Consider the following 22,281-nt stretch of genomic DNA (forward strand, 5'->3'; position numbering starts at 1 on the left):
ATTGAGTCAGTGGTCGGTCCTCTCAACGTCTCTCTGCTCTTCGTCTCTCTCCAGGTATTGAGTCAGTGGTCGGTCCTCTCTTAACGTCTCTCTGCTCTTCGTCTCTCCCCAGGTATTGAGTCAGTGGTCGGTCCTCTCTTAACGTCTCTCTGCTCTTCGTCTCTCTCCAGGTATTGAGTCAGTGGTCGGTCCTCTCTTAACGTCTCTCTGCTCTTCGTCTCTCCCCAGGTATTGAGTCAGTGGTCGGTCCTCTCTTAACGTCTCTCTGCTCTTCGTCTCTCCCCAGGTATTGAGTCAGTGGTCGGTCCTCTCTTAACGTCTCTCTGCTCTTCGTCTCTCCCCAGGTATAGCTACCAATGACCTGGATGCCTATGTCAAGTTTGACTTCCCCTATCCCAGTACGGTGAGTTAGTGGGCTACAGTTCAGTTTTACCAACCTGTTTTTTGGAGACTCACATCCATTTGCACGTATTTGTTCTAATCGAGCACAACATATTCACATAGTCCACTAATCATCGAGCACTTCATTAGTTGACTCAGGTGTGCTCCAGCGATCGTATGTCTATTGATGATTGGTCTGAGAAGACCTGTGTATTAGTAGCAGCAGCAGTCGTCTCTATTGGAACTAATGTCTGTCTCTGTGTTGATCTCAGGAACAACCCCAGAAACACAGAACGGCTGTGGTCAAGAACACGAACTCTCCAGGTAATGCCCGGTACCACGGTCCCGCCCGGTACCACGGTCCCCCCGGGTAATTAATGCCCGGTACCACGGTCCCCCCGGGTAATTAATGCCCGGTACCACGGTCCCCCCGGGTAATTAATGCCCGGTACCACGGTCCCCCCGGGTAATTAATGCCCGGTACCACGGTCCCCCCGGGTAATTAATGCCCGGTACCACGGTCCCCCCGGGTAATTAATGCCCGGTACCACGGTCCCCCCGGGTAATTAATGCCCGGTACCACTGTCCCCCCGGGTAATTAATGCCCGGTACCACGGTCCCCCCGGGTAATTAATGCCCGGTACCACGGTCCCCCCGGGTAATTAATGCCCGGTACCACGGTCCCCCCGGGTAATTAATGCCCGGTACCACGGTCCCCCCGGGTAATTAATGCCCGGTACCACGGTCCCCCCGGGTAATTAATGCCCGGTACCACGGTCCCCCCGGGTAATTAATGCCCGGTACCACGGTCCCCCCGGGTAATTAATGCCCGGTACCACGGTCCCCCCGGGTAATTAATGCCCGGTACCACGGTCCCCCCGGGTAATTAATGCCCGGTACCACGGTCCCCCCGGGTAATTAATGCCCGGTACCACGGTCCCCCCGGGTAATTAATGCCCGGGACCACGGTCCCCCCGGGTAATTAATGCCCGGGACCACGTTCCCCCCCGAGTAATGCCCGGTACCACGGTCCCCCCGGGTAATTAATGCCCGGGACCACGTTCCCCCCCGAGTAATGCCCGGTACCACGGTCCCCCCGGGTAATTAATGCCCGGGACCACGTTCCCCCCCGAGTAATGCCCGGTACCACGGTCCCCCCGGGTAATTAATGCCCGGTACCACGGTCCCCCCGGGTAATTAATGCCCGGTACCACGGTCTCCCCGGGTAATTAATGCCCGGTACCACGGTCCCCCCGGGTAATTAATGCCCGGTACCATGGTCCCCCCGGGTAATTAATGCCCGGGACCACGGTCCCCCCGGGTAATTAATGCCCGGGACCACGTTCCCCCCCGAGTAATGCCCGGTACCACGGTCCCCCCGGGTAATTAATGCCCGGGACCACGTTCCCCCCCGAGTAATGCCCGGTACCACGGTCCCCCCGGGTAATTAATGCCCGGGACCACGTTCCCCCCCGAGTAATGCCCGGTACCACGGTCCCCCCGGGTAATTAATGCCCGGTACCACGGTCCCCCCCAGGTAACGCCCGGTACCACGGTCCCTGTGACGTGTCTACGTAGCTAACCGTATTTCATGTCATCTCTCTGTGCTCCAGAGTTCAACCAGGGCTTCACTCTGAACATCAACCGGAACCACAGAGGCTTCAGGAGAGTGGTCCAATCTAAAGGACTCAAACTGGAGCTGCTGCACAAAGGGTACGTCTCACACACACACACACACACACACACACTCACACTCACATTCACACACACACACACACACACACACACTCACACTCACACTCACACTCACATTCACACACACACACACACACACATTCACACACACACACATTCACACACACACACATTCACACACACACACACAGGTCCAAACTGGAAGATGACCTTGTGACCTTCGATGGGTTGGGGGGGTGTTTTTTGATCCTTTTCAAGTCTAAGTGATGTGTGAGGTCTTTGTGTGTGTGTCATGTGACAGGGGATTCCTGCGGAGCGACAAGCCTATAGGGACGGCCCACATCAAACTGGAGAAACTGGAGACCGAGAGTGAAGTACGGGAGATAGTGGAGGTAAGGATGACGGGGGGGGGGGGGGGGGGGGGGGGGGTGACGTGGGGAGAGAGGGTGGATGAGGAGATAGTGGGGGGAGGGTGACGTGGGGAGAGAGGGTGGATGGGGAGATAGTGGGGGGAGGGTGACGTGGGGAGAGAGAGATGGCTGAGCCTTGGCCTCCGCCAATCGTTCACAAAACAGAAGGCAGAACATGACCGAAGAGAGAAGAGACGACCAGTTTGCCAGTTACAGAATCAGCGAGCGCTCTGGAAAGACAGCAGTAGGGTGGGAAGGCAGTTTGCCAGTTACAGCAGCGTGTCCCAGGGATCAAGTGGAGCTTCCTGGTTTAAGCTGGAAGCCACTAGAGGCGACTGGAACACCACACACTTCCCCTTTCTCACTTCAATGCAGTGGCTAAAAGGGGTATGCCAGGTGTTACTCTCTGCCAAAGATCATGTGGCTAAAAGGGGTATGCCAGGTGTTACTCTCTGACAGAGATCATGTGGCTAAAAGGGGTATGCCAGGTGTTACTCTCTGCCTGACAGAGATCATGTGGCTAAAAGGGGTATGCCAGGTGTTACTCTCTGCCTGACAGAGATCAAGTGGCTAAAAGGGGTATGCCAGGTGTTACTCTCTGCCTGACAGAGATCAAGTGGCTAAAAGGGGTATGCCAGGTGTTACTCTCTGCCTGACAGAGATCATGTGGCTAAAAGGGGTATGCCAGGTGTTACTCTCTGCCTGACAGAGATCATGTGGCTAAAAGGGGTATGCCAGGTGTTACTCTCTGCCTGACAGAGATCAAGTGGCTAAAAGGGGTATGCCAGGTGTTACTCTCTGCCTGACAGAGATCAAGTGGCTAAAAGGGGTATGCCAGGTGTTACTCTCTGACAGAGATCATGTGGCTAAAAGGGGTATGCCAGGTGTTACTCTCTGCCTGACAGAGATCAAGTGGCTAAAAGGGGTATGCCAGGTGTTACTCTCTGCCTGACAGAGATCAAGTGGCTAAAAGGGGTATGCCAGGTGTTACTCTCTGCCAAAGATCATGTGGCTAAAAGGGGTATGCCAGGTGTTACTCTCTGCCTGACAGAGATCAAGTGGCTAAAAGGGGTATGCCAGGTGTTACTCTCTGCCTGACAGAGATCAAGTGGCTAAAAGGGGTATGTCAGGTGTTATTCTGTCTGACAGAGATCATGTGGCTAAAAGGGGTATGCCAGGTGTTACTCTCTGCCTGACAGAGATCAAGTGGCTAAAAGGGGTATGCCAGGTGTTACTCTCTGACAGAGATTATGTGGATAAAAGGGGTATTCCAGGTGTTACTCTCTGACTGACAGAGATCAAGTGGATAAAGGGGGTATGCCAGGTGTTACTCTGCCTGACAGAGATCAATTATGCCAGCAAATGGTATCATGCTCTGCTGGCACATTGTAGAACAGATGTCCACAGGCAGAAAGTGTACAGTGTAGTAATGTACAGTGTAGCCCAAAGATATTGGTTGTGTTGAACTTGACAGTAACACTGTGTGTGAGTGAGGGGGGGTTATTACATGTTTTACTCAGTGGATGTTATTTTTTACACATGTAGCCTTGCTCGATGTCCACTATAGTGGCCACTATAACAATAGAACGCCTGTTACCACGACAGCCTTTATAATAGAACGCCTGTTACCACGACAGCCTTTATAATAGAACGCCTGTTACCACGACAGCCTTTATAATAGAACGCCTGTTACCACGACAGCCTTTATAATAGAACGCCTGTTACCACGACAGCCTTTATAATAGAACGCCTGTTACCACGACAGCCTTTATAATAGAACGCCTGTTACCACGACAGCCTTTATAATAGAACGCCTGTTACCACGACAGCCTTTATAATAGAACGCCTGTTACCACGACAGCCTTTATAATAGAACGCCTGTTACCACGACAGCCTTTATAATAGAACGCCTGTTACCACGACAGCCTTTATAATAGAACGCCTGTTACCACGACCTATAGTGGTGTGACAAAACTAGAGCCTGTAGGACCTGCCTTGTTGATAGTGTTGTTAAGAAGGTAGAAACTGGGGCCTGTAGGACCTGCCTTGTTGATAGTGTTGTTAAGAAGGTAGAAACTGGGGCCTGTAGGACCTGCCTTGTTGATAGTGTTGTTAAGAAGGTAGAAACTAGGGCCTGTAGGACCTGCCTTGTTGATAGTGTTGTTAAGAAGGTAGAAACTAGGGCCTGTAGGACCTGCCTTGTTGATAGTGTTGTTAAGAAGGTGTAGAAACTAGGGCCTGTAGGACCTGCCTTGTTGTTAAGAAGGTAGAAACTAGGGCCTGTAGGACCTGCCTTGTTGTTAAGAAGGTAGAAACTAGGGCCTGTAGGACCTGCCTTGTTGATAGTGTTGTTAAGAAGGTGTAGAAACTAGGGCCTGTAGGACCTGCCTTGTTGTTAAGAAGGTAGAAACTAGGGCCTGTAGGACCTGCCTTGTTGATAGTGTTGTTAAGAAGGTAGAAACTAGGGCCTGTAGGACCTGCCTTGTTGATAGTGTTGTTAAGAAGGTAGAAACTAGGGCCTGTAGGACCTGCCTTGTTGATAGTGTTGTTAAGAAGGTAGAAACTAGGGCCTGTAGGACCTGCCTTGTTGTTAAGAAGGTAGAAACTAGGGCCTGTAGGACCTGCCTTGTTGATAGTGTTGTTAAGAAGGTAGAAACTAGGGCCTGTAGGACCTGCCTTGTTGATAGTGTTGTTAAGAAGGTAGAAACTAGGGCCTGTAGGACCTGCCTTGTTGTTAAGAAGGTAGAAACTAGGGCCTGTAGGACCTGCCTTGTTGTTAAGAAGGTAGAAACTAGGACCTGTAGGACCTGCCTTGTTGATAGTGTTGTTAGGAAGGTAGAAACTAGGGCCTGTAGGACCTGCCTTGTTGATAGTGTTGTTAAGAAGGTGTAGAAACTAGGGCCTGTAGGACCTGCCTTGTTGATAGTGTTGTTAAGAAGGTAGAAACTAGGGCCTGTAGGACCTGCCTTGTTGATAGTGTTGTTAAGAAGGTAGAAACTAGGGCCTGTAGGACCTGCCTTGTTGTTAAGAAGGTAGAAACTAGGGCCTGTAGGACCTGCCTTGTTGATAGTGTTGTTAAGAAGGTAGAAACTAGGGCCTGTAGGACCTGCCTTGTTGATAGTGTTGTTAAGAAGGTAGAAACTAGGGCCTGTAGGACCTGCCTTGTTGATAGTGTTGTTAAGAAGGTAGAAACTAGGGCCTGTAGGACCTGCCTTGTTGATAGTGTTGTTAAGAAGGTGTAGAAACTAGGGCCTGTAGGACCTGCCTTGTTGTTAAGAAGGTAGAAACTAGGGCCTGTAGGACCTGCCTTGTTGTTAAGAAGGTAGAAACTAGGGCCTGTAGGACCTGCCTTGTTGATAGTGTTGTTAAGAAGGTGTAGAAACTAGGGCCTGTAGGACCTGCCTTGTTGTTAAGAAGGTAGAAACTAGGGCCTGTAGGACCTGCCTTGTTGATAGTGTTGTTAAGAAGGTAGAAACTAGGCCCTGTAGGACCTGCCTTGTTGATAGTGTTGTTAAGAAGGTAGAAACTAGGGCCTGTAGGACCTGCCTTGTTGATAGTGTTGTTAAGAAGGTAGAAACTAGGGCCTGTAGGACCTGCCTTGTTGTTAAGAAGGTAGAAACTAGGGCCTGTAGGACCTGCCTTGTTGATAGTGTTGTTAAGAAGGTAGAAACTAGGGCCTGTAGGACCTGCCTTGTTGATAGTGTTGTTAAGAAGGTAGAAACTAGGGCCTGTAGGACCTGCCTTGTTGTTAAGAAGGTAGAAACTAGGGCCTGTAGGACCTGCCTTGTTGTTAAGAAGGTAGAAACTAGGACCTGTAGGACCTGCCTTGTTGATAGTGTTGTTAGGAAGGTAGAAACTAGGGCCTGTAGGACCTGCCTTGTTGATAGTGTTGTTAAGAAGGTGTAGAAACTAGGGCCTGTAGGACCTGCCTTGTTGATAGTGTTGTTAAGAAGGTAGAAACTAGGGCCTGTAGGACCTGCCTTGTTGATAGTGTTGTTAAGAAGGTAGAAACTAGGGCCTGTAGGACCTGCCTTGTTGATAGTGTTGTTAAGAAGGTAGAAACTAGGGCCTGTAGGACCTGCCTTGTTGATAGTGTTGTTAAGAAGGTAGAAACTAGGGCCTGTAGGACCTGCCTTGTTGATAGTGTTGTTAAGAAGGTAGAAACTAGGGCCTGTAGGACCTGCCTTGTTGATAGTGTTGTTAAGAAGGTAGAAACTAGGGCCTGTAGGACCTGCCTTGTTGATAGTGCTGTTTAAGAAGGTAGAAACTAGGGCCTGTAGGACCTGCCTTGTTGATAGTGTTGTTAAGAAGGTAGAAACTAGGGCCTGTAGGACCTGCCTTGTTGATAGTGTTGTTAAGAAGGTAGAAACTAGGGCCTGTAGGACCTGCCTTGTTGATAGTGTTGTTAAGAAGGTAGAAACTAGGGCCTGTAGGACCTGCCTTGTTGATAGTGTTGTTAAGAAGGTAGAAACTAGGGCCTGTAGGACCTGCCTTGTTGATAGTGCTGTTTAAGAAGGTAGAAACTAGGGCCTGTAGGACCTGCCTTGTTGATAGTGTTGTTAAGAAGGTAGAAACTAGGGCCTGTAGGACCTGCCTTGTTGATAGTGTTGTTAGGAAGGTAGAGCAGCACTTTATTATGGACAGACTCTCCCCATCTTAGCTACTGTTTTATCATGTTTTGACCATGACAGTTTACAATCCAGGGTTACTCCAAGCAGTTTAGTCATCTCAACTTGCTCAATTTCCACATTTTCATTACAAGATTTAGTTGAGGTTTAGTGAATGATTTGCCACAAATAGAAGGTTTAAGTTTTGAAATATTTAGGCCCAACTTAGTCCTTGCATTCTGAAACTAACTGCAGCTCTTTGTTTAAGTGTTGCTGTCGTTTAATGTCGCTGTGGTCGCTGTGTATAGTATTGAGTCATCCTCAGACACACTGGCTATTCCTCCAAACCCTCCCCTAACCCGGACGACGCTGGGCCAATTGTGCGCCGCCCCACGGTCCTCCCTGCTGCGACAGAGCCTGGGCTGGAACCCAGAGTCTCTGCTGGCACAGCTAGCCCTGCGATGCAGTGCCTTAGACCACTGAGCCTCCCGAAGAGGCCCTGGAGCTTTACTATTCTTAGGTACGGGAATAACTTTTGCTTCCCTCCAGGCCTGAGGGCACACACTTTCTAGTAGGCTTAAATTGAGGATGTGGCAAATAGGAGTGGCAATATCGTCTCGTATTATCCTCAGTAATTTTCCGTCCAAGTTGTCAGACCCCGGTGGCTTGTCATTGTTGATGAAAAAAAAATGAAAAAAAATACTTACTTTAGAGAATTCAAATTACAATGCTTGTCTTTCATGGTTTGGTCAGATATACTTGGGTGTGTAGTGTCAGCATTGGTTGCTGGCATGTCAAACCTAAATTGGATAATCTTGCCAATGAAGAAATCATTAAAGTAGTTGGCAATATTAATGGGTTTTATGATGAATGAGCCGTCTGATTCAATGAATGATGGAGCTGAGTTTGCCTTTTTTGCCCAACATTTCATTTAAGGTGCTTCGTAGTAAAAAGCTATCATTCTTTGTCATTTGTCTTTTGTTTCTTCGTGTAGTTTCTTCTTTTTATTCAGTTTTAGTCAGATTTCTCCGTTTGCCAATCGGTTCTACAGCCAGACCTATTTGCCATCTCTTTTGCCTCATCCCTCTCAACCATAACATTTTTCCATTCCTCATCAATCCACGGGGATTTAAGTAATTTTCTTAATTGGTGCTTTATTAGTAACTCCTTAAATGTATCAGCGTCTGCTCGTTACACACCGCAGACATACAAATATTCTTCACATCAATAACATAGGAATCACTACAAAACGTATTGTATGACCTCTTATACACTATATTAGGCCCAGCCTGACCTCTTATACACTATATTAGGCCCAGCCTGACCTCTTATACACTATATTAGGCCCAGCCTGACCTCTTATACACTATATTAGGCCCAGCCTGACCTCTTATACACTATATTAGGCCCAGCCTGACCTCTTATACACTATATTAGGCCCAGCCTGACCTCTTATACACTATATTAGGCCCAGCCTGACCTCTTATACACTATATTAGGCCCAGCCTTTGGAACGTTGGTTTTCCTAGATATGGCTACTATATTGTGATCAATACATCAGATGGATCTGGATACTGCTTTCAAGCTAATTTCTGCAGCATTAGGAAAGATGTGATCAATACATGTTGAGGATTTAATTCCTGTGCTGTTTGTAACTACCCTGGTAGGTTGACTGATAACCTGAACCAGGTTGCAGCTTGATTAAAGCCAGTCAATATTTAAATCACCCAGAAAATATACCTCTCTGTTGATATCACATACATTATCAAGCATTTCACACATGTTATCCAGATACTGACTGTTAACACTTGGTGGCCTGTAGCAGCTTCCCACCAGAATGGGCTTTAGGTGAGGCAGATGAACCTGTAGACATATTACTTCAACAGTATTTAACATGAGATCCTCTCTAATATTTATTGTGGTTCTGAATATAAACACCTCCACCTTTTGGCTTTTCTATATTCTATAAATGTTATAACCTTGTATTGCTACCACTGTATCAAAGGTATAATCTAAGTGAGTTTCAACGATATGTCAGAATATGAATGTCATCTGTTACTAGTAAATTATTGATTTCATGAACCTTGTTTCTTAAGCCACAAATTAATGTGGGATGTTTTTAACACTTTTTTGGGGATGCTTGATTTTCTACATTTCCCAGTAAAGAAAGAAAAACAGAGGTAGACATGTTTAGGTTATTTTTATTAGTTTAGGGTGAGCTGCACACAGTGGACTTCCTCCTAGGGCACACTGCCTCAGGGCTAACAGGGTGAGCTGCACACAGTGGACTTCCTCCTAGGGCACACTGCCTCAGGGCTAACAGGGTGAGCTGCACACAGTGGACTTCCTCCTAGGGCACACTGCCTCAGGGCTAACAGGGTGAGCTGCACACAGTGGACTTCCTCCTAGGGCACACTGCCTCAGGGCTAACAGGGTGAGCTGCACACAGTGGACTTCCTCCTAGGGCACACTGCCTCAGGGCTAACAGGGTGAGCTGCACACAGTGGACTTCCTCCTAGGGCACACTGCCTCAGGGCTAACAGGGTGAGCTGCACACAGTGGACTTCCTCCTAGGGCACACTGCCTCAGGGCTAACAGGGTGAGCTGCACACAGTGGACTTCCTCCTAGGGCACACTGCCTCAGGGCTAACAGGGTGAGCTGCACACAGTGGACTTCCTCCTAGGGCACACTGCCTCAGGGCTAACAGGGTGAGCTGCACACAGTGGACTTCCTCCTAGGGCACACTGCCTCAGTGCTAACAGGGTGAGCTGCACACAGTGGACTTCCTCCTAGGGCACACTGCCTCAGTGCTAACAGGGTGAGCTGCACACAGTGGACTTCCTACTGGGGATAACATTTTTACTCTGGTTCATAGGCACATCATTACTGCATACAATAGCTGTAGGATCAGCAGAGGGACAGATATTATGGGGCGTTTGTCGGTGCCCAAGTTGTGACCCAGTCAGTTCTTTAAAATCCATCTGCAGCTGTGTCGTAGCAATTTCCTGTATTACCAAATGAGAGTTACAAACCACACACCAGTCAGTTTTATACTTAAACTTCATCTTTAAGATGAGCTTTACAATAGCCCTTTGACTCTCAGATCAATTCTATAGTGAATTCTGAGTGCCTACAGAAGAATACCAAGATCTTTTATAGCCAAGATACACCCCTCTCAACCCACATGACGGACAACAGATCTTAGGAACCCTTCACAAAGGGACTTTTACTTGAGAAAGGAGTATCCCGTAGCCAGATAACATTCGCTATAAATTATCGTTGAGTTTGGTCCCTCAGACGAGGTTCTAATCTCGTTCCTGGTACTTTATAGCACAGAACCATTACCTCATGTTATCTGGAATGCTCTTTAGGATTTATTGGCCAAAGACATTGTAAATCTCCTCTGTCAGTGCTATCTCATAGAGGCCCATCCTCAGTGGAACACTGAACACACAATAGTCGACAGATTCTATTCTGTCGACTAAAACAACCATTCTAATGCAATACAAAGATTATAATATAATTTTACAAGCACTATAACATAATCTCGCAATTTTCCACGACATCTGTCCTGAGCTGCCCTTCATAAGTATCACAGTGTTAGCCCCCGGTGAATGACTCGCAACCTGACGATATCCCGAACACAAAGTCTTTGCCCCCAGGTTCAGATATATTCCTCACCATCGAACTCCCTATCACAGTCGCCGGAATGATTGGATCTCTGCCGTGTCTCAAAAGCAGATTGTGATGCCAGAGCAACAGGACTCACCAGAGAAGAGGACTGCTGAGAGACACCGGCTGCGTACAGGCCACAACAGCCAAAGGGACAGAGCTCTGATCCAGAGAGCACGGCCCAGCGGAGGGGGGCCTCGGTGGCCCAGGCAGTTGATTGACTAGGACAGGGAGAGGTAGCGGAAGGGGCATCGACAGCCATGGAGGGAACACCCAAGCCCCCGGCAGAAAACACCTGGTACAGGGACTCAAAGCGATTTTTGAAAGTCTGGACGCGGGGGAAGAAGACAGGTGCGCCGAGAACGATTCTTCTCATTTCTGGTTCCGACGCGCATCCATTTACGCTCACCTAGAGTCGATCAATGAGCAGCCATTTTCTGGTTCTAGCTAGTAGAGGGGTGCAGTGGCGGAAATGTATCATAGTCCAGGAAGGGCCCATTATGATCCTCTTGGATGTTTTGATAGGAAGCATTTAAAGATGCCGATAGTCTCATAGAATCCTTATTCAGTTCAAGGCGCTTGGTCCCAAAAAAATCTTTTTTTTTCTCATGAGTAAAAATCCTTTCTTTAGCTGCATGAAGTTCAATATATTTTTCACAAATGAAGGTATCCATCGGACCTTTCCCCGCGACAACAAACATGTTGCAGATTATACATTTAATAGCACGCGAGTCCCCAGCAGATTCAAATTTGCCCCTGCTGCACACCGACAGTCCAGGGGAACAAACACTTCTCGGCTATGCCGGGGACTTAGATGCTCCGTCCATGGCCGTGGACGCCCCCCCCCGCACAACTGTTGTCTGTCTCTCATTGAATGTGAAGAGCGAGAGAGAAGCGCAGGGGGGTGGGTGATGTCTGGGTTGCTTGTCAGTGGCAGGTCACCGGCTGTTCCTTGCTACGCACCGGGCCCGGTTGCGTGATAATGTTCGGTGTAGCCTCAGAGCTGTGTCGGGCATGTCACTAGTGTCTTCAGTGTGTATAGTTTGAGGTTAGCTTAACTATTAGACACATTACAGCATTCATGACTAGATCAGGCTTAGTTACCAGCAATACTGAATATAAATAAAGAAAAGCCAGAACAAAGTTGGCGGCTTGGTAAAGTTAACGTGTTTTTCACGTTGGTTTTGAAAGGAATATGAGTAAACTGTTTTGGTTTTGTGTTTTAATGATACTATGTTTTATACTCCAGGTGATAGATGGCCGTAAACCTACAGGAGGACGTGTGGAGGTCAGGGTTCGCCTGAGAGAGCCTCTGAGTGGACAGGACCTTCAGACAACCACAGAACGCTGGTTAGTCCTGGACCAGTCACAGGTACACACATATTTGTAGTAACTGTTATATTTGGAGCAAGGCGTTTGGCCCTTTAAGGCCAACGTGTGGGTTCCCCTGTCAGGCCCTAGAGTTGTAGTGTGATTGTGACCCTGACACTCCATAACCTCTGGTTGGTCCTCCAGGTACTTCTCTAACTGCTGCTCGGCTGGGACGACTAGGAACACTTTAAAAGGTAGGTGAACTTCACCCTCCACAACAAGTTAAAATAGAAACCAAGTGATCAACACAATGACCTTTCTATCTCACAGATGATTAACAACTTCTGTTGTCCTCTGATGAAGATTATGACGGGATGATGAAGAGGAGGAGGATGTATGTTGTCGTGGCGGGCCTATTTAGTCTTCCAGGGTTCTGGCAGTCCGACACAGTGAACACGGGTCTTTAGCTTGTAAACATTTTGCACACGGAGAGATGGAGCTTCTATTCACTCTGGGGGGGGGGGAATGGGCTCCATGTTTAGCTAACCTTAAGATAACATTGGCCGGGATTCAATCAAAAGGGGCACTGCACTTGACTTTTATAGGTCATTATTTTCCCGCTTGAGCCTATAATATATTATCTATAATAAGAATATATTATCTATAATTATCTATTATCTATAATATATTATCCACCTATGCACTTATTCTACCAAAGTAATCACTGTTGCTGTACGATGCTGCATATTTCAATTGCCTTGAATATCTGCCCTACTGTTTTAATGATTACAATAATAATGTGTGATAAGAACTTGGATCTCTCAGATGTAATTCTTTGCTTACGTTGTTTTGTGGTTGTTCCCGGGACTGTTTCATCTCTATTCTCTGGAACAGTTATCGGCCAGGATTCAATCCTGATTAAAATCCCCCGTTTTATAGCCTCTTGATTTTTTTTTTTTTTTAAGGTAATGTCAATCTCCGCGATATGTGGTAACATTGCCTTTAAAAAATAAATAAAAGCTGCATTGTCGACTAGAACGTAGGGGTTGAATCCCGGCTTCAACGCCAGAACGGGATAATGTTCACGTGGACATGACTGACTTTACAGAAGTCTTGGCTACCACTGCTACTGGACATTCAAAGGCAATTGGTCAACTGACATAAGCAGTGTCATAGGTACTCTTAAGGTGTCATAAATGGTTATAAGGCTACATAGCTCTTGTAACCGTGTCACATTTTGAGCTGGATAGTATAGATCTGTGTCTGAACTGACCCGATTGGGCCCTGGTCAAAACTAGTGCACTAAATAGGGATTATGGTGCTGTTTAAGAAAGATGTCATTTTATCTTGTGGTGATTGGGGTTATTTTGTTTTTTGTGATTTAAGTTGAAGAGACTCATAAGTTTACACTTTATAGCTGTGATCCTCCGTACACATAGAAATGATATCATCCGTGAGTTTGGGTTCAGCTGAGCTTTTAGCCAAGAACATTTAGTTTTTGTTTGCGTGTAAATCAAAGTTATATTTTATGAGAAGAGTGGTAATTTAAAATGCTTAACAGCAAAGCCATTATGGTTACACGGGCACAGATTAAGCCTATACCGGACTAGGAAGCTTTTCAATGGAGAATCTTCATTGAACATGATTTTTTGGGGGGGTCCAGGACAGTCTGTGCCAATTATATCCCCCCCTATTCTCTACTGATAGCCAATTATACCCCCCCCCCATTCTCTACTGATAGCCAATTATATCCCCCCCATTCTCTACTGATAGCCAATTATATTCCACTAGAACTTTACAATGTTGCTTCTATCAGAATATTTCCAACTGGTGACTTAATATAAGTACTGTGCATCAATGCGGTCCCGTCAATTCAAAATAATTTTTTTATTAATTATACGTTAAGTAATTTTCATTTAACAAAATGCAACTGTTTCCTCTGCTCCAATATGTTTGTATGTATATTGGAAAGTTTATCATAATGAGACTTAAAACTGTACAGGACCGAAGGTACCTTACCTTAAAGTTCTGAAATGGGTATTTGTGGCAAAAACTAAGCATACATTTCTCTTTTCTGTACATTTTTAATTATACATCTTACAGGTTTTGATAGACTGCTTTTGACATTTGTAGTATTCAATAAAGGAAAAAAGATTTTGGGGCCTTTCATTTTTTTGTTGTTGATCGTGTTAAAAAAGAAACTGAGTATTCTTGTTCCGGCCTGACTGATCCACAGGACAGTAGAATATGGTCACAAAGACGAGTAGTTGGTTTGTTTCTGTCTTTATGCAATAGACTTCTGTTCAATTGAGTAACAAAATGCTACCATCAAGATAAACAATTCTACCTTTTTTGATATAGAGTATTTCGCAATAGTGCCAAAGAAAAGTAGTGGGGTGTATTCACTAGTGCACACTGTAGCAACGGAAAACATTGCCACAATCAAGTTTCTATTGGACAAATTCAGGTAGGTCCCTCCCTGTTACCAGTAAGGGTACACAAAGCTCTGAATGGCCCCTCTTGGAAGTTGAACACTGGTGTAAGGATTTAGGAAGTCATTCATGCGCATGTTGACATGAAAGCTTCTCTCCAGAAATGTGAGTCCTGTTCATTAGGGCTCGTAACAGAACGTTTCATTTTAGTGTTTCTTATTGGACAAGTCCGCATGGTCGCTCTTCTGTTTTGGTGACTATTGAGCATAACCTTGGTGAATAGGCAGACAAGGTTGTATTCATTAGTGCAAAAACAAGTGTCCTTATTGGGCAGGTGGTTTTTGCAATGTCTTCCGTTTGCGGTGTAATGAACAGGACCCAGGACCCTCCAATTACCATTTTGATGACCTCATTTATTGTAACAACACGGCCCTCAATACTGTCTGAAACCCACAATGTTCTTTACAATAAAATTACACTATACATACAGTACCTTAACACTAGTTCTTCATGTGTGATTGTCTGTCTTGGGAGTTTACAGTTGAGTGTCATTTAGCATTTAATCAATAAATCCCTTGGCAAAACCACAATGGCCAAAGTTTGTTTATTTAACTAGGCAAGTAAGTTAAGAACAAATTCTCATTTACAGTGATGACCTAGGAACAGTCAGGCAGTCAACTGCCTTATTCAGGGGCAGAACAACAGATTTTTACCTTGTCACCTCGGGGATTCGATCTTGCAACCTTTTGGTTACTGGCCAAACGCTCCAACCACTAGGCTACGCTGCCACCCCCTGATAATATACTGTATCTTTGTTTAGCTACTTTTCAGATTTAGCAGTCCATAAATTAGAAATATATTTTGATAATAGCTTATTGCCAAATTTAGCAACAAACAGAAACAATAGGGTAGTATATTCTGACAGACCTTGGTTTCTATTCAGGTACATGCCCATGTTCCAAATGGCACCCTATCTCATAGTGCACTACTTTTGACCAAGACCCATATGGAATAAGGTGCCATTTCAGACACAACTCCCATAATCCCTCAGAGCCGCTTACACATTCAACATAATGGATGTGAAACAATTGGATTGGTATAAGCGAAGTCTGGAGAGAAGTTCCACCATCTTTAAGTCCATGAGAAGGCGTGTGCAACTGCACACCTCAAGAGAAGGGTTGAGAAGTATGCCCCGGCTTTGACCAAGTTCTCTGTTTTAACCGTTCAGCCAGCAGTCTAAAAAGGTCCTATTCTCCTGTAAATGGCTAAGACTCCAGTGCACTGCATCTGCATTTTACAATAGTTTCTGCAAAAATATTACTCTTTGTATAATGATGACACGTTCAAATCAGTTAGGCAGTTTTATTTTGAATCGTACAAAAAAATGCTATGGGGTCTGTGGATGGAGGAGTGCAGCATCAATGTGTTGAATAGTTGCGTTGGCTCACAGGTCAGGCGGACAGGGTAACCTATAGGTTGTGTCCCATATGGCTCCGGTCAAATGTAGTGCACTTTGGGAAGAAACCACAGGTAACAATTTACTGAAGATGCTCTAATATCCTCTCCATTGCTGACAGAGAGAAGGATGAGGATGGGGTTAGTTAACAGTGGAAGGACGAGCCTGGGGTTAGTTATTAACGGTGGAAGGATGAGGCTGGTGTTAACAGTCGGTGGTGAAGGATCAGACCACAATGCATTTCTCATCCCAAGACTCCAACCAGTCCCCTTGGGTTGCCAATGAGAGGCCAGAGAGTGTTTGTTATACTTCCTGTTAGAATGTTCTGGTAAAGCAATGAAAACAGATTTTAATCAGCGTACGCTCTGTCACACTTGACATGGTTCTCAGAAGACTAGAAGCTCAGCCATATAAAGCTTGGGTCATCTCCACAGTTCAGGATCTTTACTGATTTCACTGTCAGACTTAATAGGTCAAACACCCACACCACCTCTCTTAGATATTGTGCCTTCGACTAAGTGGTCCAACTGCTTAGCAGTTCTAGTGAGACAGACAATCTTGGATCTCTGGATGAGCTATTGAGCCAATTGCAGCCCTGCCTAAACAAAATAACAAGGCAAACGAAAACTGTAGTCCATCAATGTCAGGAAATAAAGCATTTGGTGATCTTTGGCTAAAAGCCAGGCTGAAAATTACAGGTAAGTTATTCTTTCCTCCTTCCACTGTGAAGAGTTGCGACTGCAGGAACTGAGCACCGGGATGCAAATTAAACAGCATCACCAGAAAAATGTTTCCTCCCTCTTTTCTCTCCTATTCTTGCTGTACCCTCTCTCCATCCACTCATCGCCGAGTTTTTAATCTTCCCGGACCACCAGACCGTGTGAAGTCCCTGTCAGCAGAGAAAAGTGTAGTCTCATCAGGCAGAGCTTTGGACACCTCTACCTGAGGTCCTCAAAGCGCCCATGCTACAACATAGCCTTCGGAGACTACGTTTCCCAGAGTGCAGTGCTTCTGCTTTGTCCTCTGGTTGGCTAGCTACCACAGTAAAGACAATACAGTATGAAGATCGACAAACTGCTTCTCCAATAGAAATCCTCGATTACGCATGTCGGCGTTGTCATGGCGACTTGGCTAGCTAAATTCATGCGTAGAAACACGACATTATGTCTAACGGTCGTCTCAAACAGAATTGCATGTTGCAGGCCGTCAAAGCAAAGGCACTCCTTCAATATAAAGTTGTGTTTTGAAGAAAATGTAAAACGTGTCAGTTTGTCACTTTCACAAGGTGGGAGTAATAACATGTTCAGCTACTTAAGACATGGTCTCTAATCTAGGTTGTGCCATTAGATTTCGAGAAAAGTAACAACTAAGGAATCATTTTTGACTTCTCAAACCCCAGCCTGGTCTACCACAGTGGAACTGGAATAGTCCTCAGATTTCCTGATTCATGTGATCAGGGTGGACATGACGTAAAGGCCCTAGATGTATGTCATGTGATCAGGGCGGACATGACGTAAAGGCCCTAGATGTTGTTATCCCTTCACATGACATACATTAGCTAGCTGGGAACTGTCCCCCACAGCTGTCTGGTGAAGGGATAGCAACATTAGCTAGCTGGGAGCTGTCTGGTGAAGGGATAGCAACATTAGCTAGCTGGTAACTATCCCCCACAGCTGTCTGGTGAAGGGATAGCAACATTAGCTAGCTGGGAACTGTCCCCCACAGCTAGCTGTCTGGTGAAGGGATAGCAACATTAGCTAGCTGGGAACTATCCCCCACAGCTGTCTGGTGAAGGGATAGCAACATTAGCTAGCTGGGAACTGTCCCCCACAGCTAGCTGTCTGGTGAAGGGATAGCAACATTAGCTAGCTGGTAACTATCCCCCACAGCTAGCTGTCTGGTGAAGGGATAGCAACATTAGCTAGCTGGGAACTGTCCCCCACAGATGTCTGGTGAAGGGATAGCAACATTAGCTAGCTGGGAACTGTCCCCCACAGCTAGCTGTCTGGTGAAGGGATAGCAACATTAGCTAGCTGGGAACTATCCCCCACAGCTAGCTGTCTGGTGAAGGGATAGCAACATTAGCTAGCTGGTAACTATCCCCCACAGCTGTCTGGTGAAGGGATAGCAACATTAGCTAGCTGGGAACTATCCCCCACAGCTGTCTGGTGAAGGGATAGCAACATTAGCTAGCTGGGAACTGTCCCCCACAGCTAGCTGTCTGGTGAAGGGATAGCAACATTAGCTAGCTGGTAACTATCCCCCACAGCTGTCTGGTGAAGGGATAGCAACATTAGCTAGCTGGGAACTGTCCCCCACAGCTAGCTGTCTGGTGAAGGGATAGCAACATTAGCTAGCTGGGAACTATCCCCCACAGCTAGCTGTCTGGTGAAGGGATAGCAACATTAGCTAGCTGGGAACTGTCCCCCACAGCTAGCTGTCTGGTGAAGGGATAGCAACATTAGCTAGCTGGGAACTATCCCCCACAGCTAGCTGTCTGGTGAAGGGATAGCAACATTAGCTAGCTGGGAACTGTCCCCCACAGCTAGCTGTCTGGTGAAGGGATAGCAACATTAGCTAGCTGGTAACTATCCCCCACAGCTAGCTGTCTGGTGAAGGGATAGTAACATTAGCTAGCTGGGAACTGTCCCCCACAGCTAGCTGTCTGGTGAAGGGATAGCAACATTAGCTAGCTGGGAACTGTCCCCCACAGCTAGCTGTCTGGTGAAGGGATAGCAACATTAGCTAGCTGGTAACTATCCCCCACAGCTAGCTGTCTGGTGAAGGGATAGCAACATTAGCTAGCTGGGAACTGTCCCCCACAGCTAGCTGTCTGGTGAATGGATAGCAACATTAGCTAGCTGGGAACTATCCCCCACAGCTAGCTGTCTGGTGAAGGGATAGTAACATTAGCTAGCTGGGAACTGTCCCCCACAGCTGTCTCTCTGGTGAAGGGATAGCAACATTAGCTAGCTGGTAACTGTCCCCCACAGCTGTCTGTCTGGTGAAGGGATAGCAACATTAGCTAGCTGGGAACTGTCCCCCACAGCTAGCTGTCTGGTGAAGGGATAGCAACATCAGCTAGCTGGGAACTGTCCCCCACAGCTAGCTGTCTGGTGAAGGGATAGCAACATCAGCTAGCTGTCCCTCACAGCCTTCAGCCTCTGAAGAGATGGAAGAGGCAAGATGGCAGGGGGGAAAAAAAAGGATGAGGACGAGAGAAAGAGAACTAGGAGATCGGAGTCTGGGGTGATGGTCCGTTGCTAAGCGGTGCCTCCGTCTCCTAGGAGAGGATTTCCAGGATGTAGAAGACCAGCTCCATGACAACAGGTCCCTCGCTGAGTTGACACGCCCCTCTGTGGATGACAGGGATCAGAGTACTGTCCAGGTCACTCAGGTAATGGGAGAGGAGAGGCTGGCCGTTACTTCCTGCTAGGTAACCCACCTGGGAGAAGAGAGGACAGAGAAGGAACGGGTCGTTAGTATCCTTTACCTAACCAGGTACCGGTGGGAGGAGAGCCCGTTATTGCCCGCCAGGTAACCCACCTGTAAAACACAGGGTACAACAGAGAAGAGATTTCTCTTATCTAACCAGGTACTATGGGGGGACAAGTTGGCTGTTACTACCTGGCTAGGTGACCCACAGAGATAAGTAGTTATTTAGTAATTCAGTGTTTCAGTCAATTCTTGTTTGTTTTTTCCTAGCACTGACTGACACATCTGATTAAAGACCCCTTGGGCTTAATCCCAAATTACCCCTTTGCATGGGCATTTCAGGCAAATGCCAGCTGGGCTGGTCCATTTTTAGCCCAGTGGGAGTCTAACATGTAATTTTTTTGCGCAAAATGATAATTATCTGGCTAATTATGAGGCCTTAAGAGGGGTAGAAAAAATAAATACAAAAATGGGCCGGCGTGGGCGCCTTGGGGGGAAAAAAACAGGCTGGTGTGTTTGAAATGCCAGCGATATCTGGTCGATGTCTGCCCCTGCACATTTCTGATTTGATTAATTTCTGGTCTGGCCATACAGTGATGACCCGAGTCCGTACCTGGTCAGACTCGAGGGTGACCCGTAGGCCCAGCTTAGCCATGCCATCCTCCTTTAGCCGTTTGAGGTGTGGGCCGAGCGCCACGCAGAATGCCCTCGCCACGTTCTCCGTCAGGCGGCTGTGGTCAGCAGGGTCGCTCAGACCGTTGGGCTGGTCCTGGTCATCACTCTGGAGGAAGAACACCTAAAAGAAGCAAATATTGTAAACGCTGCAGATTGTCTTGAGGGGAAACATGATAATAGGTCGTATTCAGTAGGGCACACCTTAGTAAAACAAGACCAGGTAGTGCCTCCCTGTTTCAAAACATTTGTCTGGTTTTGTGTTTACTGAACCTAGGTGTTGCTTAGGAGGGTGACATCACATACCTCCGTCCAGCGGATGACCTTCCCATTAGCCTTGAACTCTGAACCGTGGAAGATTTTCACGCTGGTGATGAACTCCATAGACTTCCCATCAATAGGACTAATTACCCTGGCGGGGAACAAGGGTGACTTTCAGATAATACACCTTTAAAAACGTCTTCTAAACATCTTTCATAGATGGGTTTTAAAGCAGGGAAACACTGGGACACGACATCACAGAAGAGAAACTAGAGGTTAGAGGTTCCCCAGTTCCCTTCCTCACCCCTTATTGAAAAAGTTGTGATCGTCATCGATCCACTGTATGTGAACGTGCTCCTGGCTGTCCTCCTGGTCTGCCCAGCCACAGGTGATACTAAAGTCCTTCATGTCCCTGAGGGCTTGCCGTAGAGCATCCATGGTCTCTGCTGTGATCTGCACCATCACACCATCTGTAGGGGAACAACACACAGACACATATCACCATCACACCATCTACAGATATATAACGCCATCTGTAGGGGAACAGGTATATAACACCATCTACAGGTGACCAACAGATACAATGCCTGCAGAAAGTATTCAGACCCCTTGACTTTTTCTACATTTTGTTATGTTACAGCCTTATATAAAATGTATTCAATTGTTTTTTTTCCCTCAATCTACACACAATACCCCATAATGACATCACAATATCCCATAATGACAAAGCAAAAACAGGTTTATATAAATTTTTGCTAATTTATACAAAATTAAACACTGAAATATCACATTTAAATAAGTATTCAGACCCTTTACTCAGTACTTTGTTGAAGCACCTTTGGCAGCGATTACAGCCTCCAGTCTTCTTGGGTATGACACTACAAGCTTGGCACATCTGTATTTGGGGAGTTTCTCCAATTCTTCTCTGCAGATCCTCTCAAGCTGTCAGGTTGGATGGGGAGCGTTGCTTTACAGCTATTTTCAGGTCTCTCCAGAGATGTTAGATCGGGTTCAAGTTCGGGCTCTGGCTGTACCACTCAAGGACATTCAGAGACTTGTCCCGATGCCACTCCTGTGTTGTCTTGGCTGTATGCTTAGGGTCGTTGTCCTGTGAATCTTCCCCCCCAGTCTGAGGTCCTGAGCTCTATGGAGCAGGTTTTTCATTAAGCATCTCTTCGACCTCATAGCTTGGTTTTTGCTCTGAAATGCACTGTCAACTGTGGGACCTTATATAGACAGGTGTGTGCCTTTCCAAATCATGTCCAATCAATTGAATTTACCACAGGTGGACTCCAATCAAGTTGTAGAAACATCTCAAGGATGATCAATGGAAATAGAAAGTGGCGACCCGTCATTCAGGACAGGTGGGACAGCCCCACCGGTTTTGAGCACCATACTTTTAGGTGAAAAAATAGTTTTGGCATTAATACGTGTCACATATCAGTTTGCAAGGAATGTAAAAAAAATAAATAATAGTAAGTAATTTAGTTAATAAAGCTGCAAACAAACATGGTCTCTTTTGTTCTCTTGAGTAAAGCAGCTCCAAAATGAAGGTGTTTCAGCCTAGCTCAGTGCTTTCTGTGGTGGTGGGGCAGCCAGTGTAAAATACAGAGCGTTGCGCCTGATTGGCTCTGCTTTCTGTCACTCATGGGACATTACGTCATCCCCAATTCTAAGGTTAGAGCTTGAAAATGTTTGCCCCTTGGGTTCTGCCATAGAGTTCTATTTGAAGTGCCCATCCAAGAAGGCTCAAGGTCATTGGCCACAGACATCACATATCTACAGTAACTTTGATTGGACTGACTTTCAATGTCTTAGCTAGCAGTCGTCATCAAGTCGACAATCTACTTGAAAATCCTTTTTAATCCTTCTCACACAAAGAGATATTATAGATAAAAGGTATCGGTGCTCATCGGCCATTGTGCATAAAGAATACACAACAAGTTGG

At 46.4% G+C, this 22,281-nt stretch overlaps 2 protein-coding genes across 12 annotated transcripts in view; one reads left to right on the top strand and one right to left on the bottom strand.

Annotated features, from left to right (window-relative positions):
* Nucleotides 1-14,234, top strand: part of cc2d1b (coiled-coil and C2 domain containing 1B) — a 49,034-nt gene extending 34,800 nt beyond the window's left edge. For all 6 annotated transcript variants that reach the window (XM_055882403.1, XM_055882401.1, XM_055882406.1 and 3 more), the window contains 7 exons: nt 345-403; nt 654-705; nt 1,995-2,094; nt 2,378-2,468; nt 12,016-12,138; nt 12,282-12,331; nt 12,408-14,234. In XM_055882403.1, coding sequence (XP_055738378.1) covers nt 345-403; nt 654-705; nt 1,995-2,094; nt 2,378-2,468; nt 12,016-12,138; nt 12,282-12,293 — 437 coding nt within the window. In that variant the 3' untranslated portion in view covers nt 12,294-12,331; nt 12,408-14,234. The remainder of the gene's footprint in view (nt 1-344; nt 404-653; nt 706-1,994; nt 2,095-2,377; nt 2,469-12,015; nt 12,139-12,281; nt 12,332-12,407) is intronic.
* A 1,623-nt stretch (nt 14,235-15,857) lies between these two features.
* LOC129823567 (zinc finger FYVE domain-containing protein 9-like) overlaps nt 15,858-22,281 on the bottom strand; it is a 56,569-nt gene continuing 50,145 nt past the window's right edge. For 5 of the 6 annotated variants that reach the window (XM_055882396.1, XM_055882400.1, XM_055882399.1 and 2 more), the window contains 4 exons: nt 20,638-20,803; nt 20,379-20,484; nt 20,014-20,196; nt 15,858-19,410 (listed from right to left, as the gene is read on the bottom strand). In XM_055882396.1, coding sequence (XP_055738371.1) covers nt 19,249-19,410; nt 20,014-20,196; nt 20,379-20,484; nt 20,638-20,803 — 617 coding nt within the window. In that variant the 3' untranslated portion in view covers nt 15,858-19,248. The remainder of the gene's footprint in view (nt 19,411-20,013; nt 20,197-20,378; nt 20,485-20,637; nt 20,804-22,281) is intronic. The other variant, XM_055882398.1, reaches the window with a different exon arrangement.

The sequence above is a fragment of the Salvelinus fontinalis genome, chromosome 26 (assembly GCF_029448725.1).
Source record: "Salvelinus fontinalis isolate EN_2023a chromosome 26, ASM2944872v1, whole genome shotgun sequence".
Taxonomy (NCBI): Eukaryota; Metazoa; Chordata; class Actinopteri; order Salmoniformes; family Salmonidae; genus Salvelinus; species Salvelinus fontinalis.